At 36.1% G+C, this 2,619-nt stretch overlaps 1 protein-coding gene across 1 annotated transcript; it reads right to left on the reverse strand.

Annotated features, from left to right (window-relative positions):
* Positions 1-432: 432 nt before the first annotated feature.
* On the reverse strand, positions 433-1,047 carry LOC105117703 (monothiol glutaredoxin-S6-like). The gene has a single exon (XM_011015452.1). The coding sequence runs from the start codon at positions 955-957 to the stop codon at positions 640-642; it is 318 nt and encodes a 105-aa protein (XP_011013754.1). The 5' UTR covers positions 958-1,047; the 3' UTR covers positions 433-639.
* Positions 1,048-2,619: the final 1,572 nt, after the last annotated feature.

The raw sequence follows: 2,619 nt of genomic DNA on the forward strand, positions 1-2,619 counted from the left end.
GTGACTAAATTACAATAGGTTAAACAACATCAGCAATAGACGAAATTTCCAGCAATTTTAATCAGGAGCGTGTTTCTGACATTCATTCCATATGAAATGTAAGCTACAACAAATTAACTCCACGATTCAGGTTGTGCCACAGAATGAATGATTGTCAGGAAAACTGTGCAAAGTCCAGCACAGATTGTATGGCACTAAGCTTCTTTAGGTGGCGATCACAAATGCTATGTACTCTAACTTGTGTCACCTTGGCAATGACAACCATGAACAGCTTTACTAATGAAATTTCTCATTTATTGAAAAAAAAGGTTGGGAAATGTTCACCTTCACAAGTCTAATTCCCCGCCCTTGTTATCCTCAAACAAAATGCTCATGCTCTTTATCTCACACACCCGTATGTGCACCCAAATGCTTTATTTTGAGCCCGAGGAAAGTAACAAAAGTAGTGCATCCTTGTTAGACACAGAATAGATGCATGGATGTTGTAATGAAAATTTAAAATCAGAAAGAGGTCCTGAGCCGTGCCTCTTATCACGTTTCGCTTACTTCGGGAAAACTGAAAACAAAAAAAAAATAGTAGCTTATCAAAATGTTCAGCAGCATGATATTGATCCGTGCCCTATATATGTCAGTAAGAAACTACTTATTCCACATCCATATAGCACCTGCTTGTATAAGCAATGGTACTAGCTGGTTCTGGACGTGGAGGCTCATCACCTGCCTTTCATTGCCAACCAGCTGCTGGCCTATGAACACAGCGGGTAAGCTCTGTCGAAACCCCAGCTGCACTAGTGCCCTTTCAATTTGATGTCCATTTGTTATTCTGTCGAGCTCATAAACAGTTAGGTTTGCTCCAAATCCACGTATAAGTGACTCGACGGAGTGGCTCATGCAACAAGAACTCTTCCTGAAAATCACGACTGGCTTTCCTTGAATCATTACATTCACCACATCCATTTTCACGAAGGATTGAAAGAGTTTGAAGTGGTTGTTGAGAGACTTTATAAGGCGTGCGAAGGGTGTATGTTGATGAGGATTGTTAGAGTCTAAAAGGCTTTTCTATGAGGAGATTGAACACCTATGGAGGCTATTTATAGAGTCCATTTAAAATGATCGGCTTCCACAGTGTTTCCTGCAGGATAGAATACGAGGGACTGACATAAACTGTTAAAATGATAGGTGTCATGAAATCCCCTAGATGCCTACTTGAATTTCTTGACCAAGACCTGTGCTAATGCCCGGACTTGCTTGAAGCAATTTGACATAGTTGTAAATGAAGGATAAGATAATTAAATTACAAGTCAATACTTATAAAATTTAATAACATGATAAAACATTTAAAATATTTAATTTTTATTTATCAAAGTCTATTTATAAAAAATTTATTATGATATTTTATATTGAAAAAACTTGAGAAATTTAATAATATTGAATAAAAAATAAAATTTATAAACTAAAAATGAAAAAAAAATAACTAAAAAAATTATTTTTCTAAAAACTTCATCCATCACATTTCTTGATTCAATCTAACTCACTACAAGATTTCACAGTTTTACCGACGGAATAATTCCGTCGATGTGTGATTAGAAGTTCATTGGTGATTTTTTTACCTGCATCATCACCGACGGATTATGTCCGTCGGGTTACCTTTCATCGGTGATTCAACATTCCGTCGCTATATCGGTCGGCAAAACAAAAAAACCATTTGCGATGGTTCTACAGACAGAATTTGCATGTGCAAAAAAAAAAACTTCCCGCTTGAAATATACCAACGGATTTGTATTCTATCGGTGATATCATGATTTACCGATGGAAACTAACCATCGGTAAGGCTGTCGGTGAGTGTATGAAATACCGATCGAATATATCCATCTATAAATTCGTCGGTAAGTGTGGCAGCTACTGTTAAATGCCAACGGAGTAATTCTGTCAGTAAGTCGGTCGGTGAGTGTGTGAAATACCGACCAAATATATCTGTTTGTAAATTCGTTGGTAAGTGTGGCAGCTACTGTTAAATGCCGACGGAGTAATTCTGTTAGTAAGTCGGTCGGTGAGTGTTTAAAATACCGATCGAGTGAATCGGTCGGTAAAATCGTTGGTGATTGTTTTTTTCTAAATTTGTTTTTAAAAAATTATTTAGGATATATAATATAAAACTATATAAATTAATTGTAATACAAACCAATTATGCAAATAAAATTTATATTAAACAAAAAAAAAAGTTAAATAATATTCATTACAAACTAAATATGTTTCAAAAAAAATATTAAATGAAGTTTTAAAGTTAAATAATGTTTATTACAAATTAATATAAAGGTGAGCTGGAGGAGGACGAGGAGATCCTGGAGGAGGCTGGTGGTTATACGGCCAAAAAGGATTAGGCGCACATGTTCCACTATTTGCCATGTTCATAACCATTTCACGGAGCTGTTCATAAGCTGCCTTTTGTTGTTCATACTCTGTTTTTTGTTGTACTTGAGACGCTTTGAGTTGTGTGTACTCCGCTGGTGACACGACTAAAAGATTGATGTCTTCTCCCAAGTGCAGGAGTGTCGAAGTAATAAATAACCCGGCAAGACCAGGGTCGAACCACATGGAGGTTAATTGTACAAATTATAA

This window comes from Populus euphratica, unplaced genomic scaffold, assembly GCF_000495115.2.
Source record: "Populus euphratica unplaced genomic scaffold, PopEup_1.0 scaffold1472.1, whole genome shotgun sequence".
Lineage (NCBI taxonomy): Eukaryota > Viridiplantae > Streptophyta > Magnoliopsida > Malpighiales > Salicaceae > Populus > Populus euphratica.

What these genes read in the sequence shown, in the direction of transcription:
- LOC105117703 (XM_011015452.1), bottom strand. Translation starts at nt 957, where the DNA reads ATGGATGTGGTGAATGTAATGATTCAAGGAAAGCCAGTCGTGATTTTC.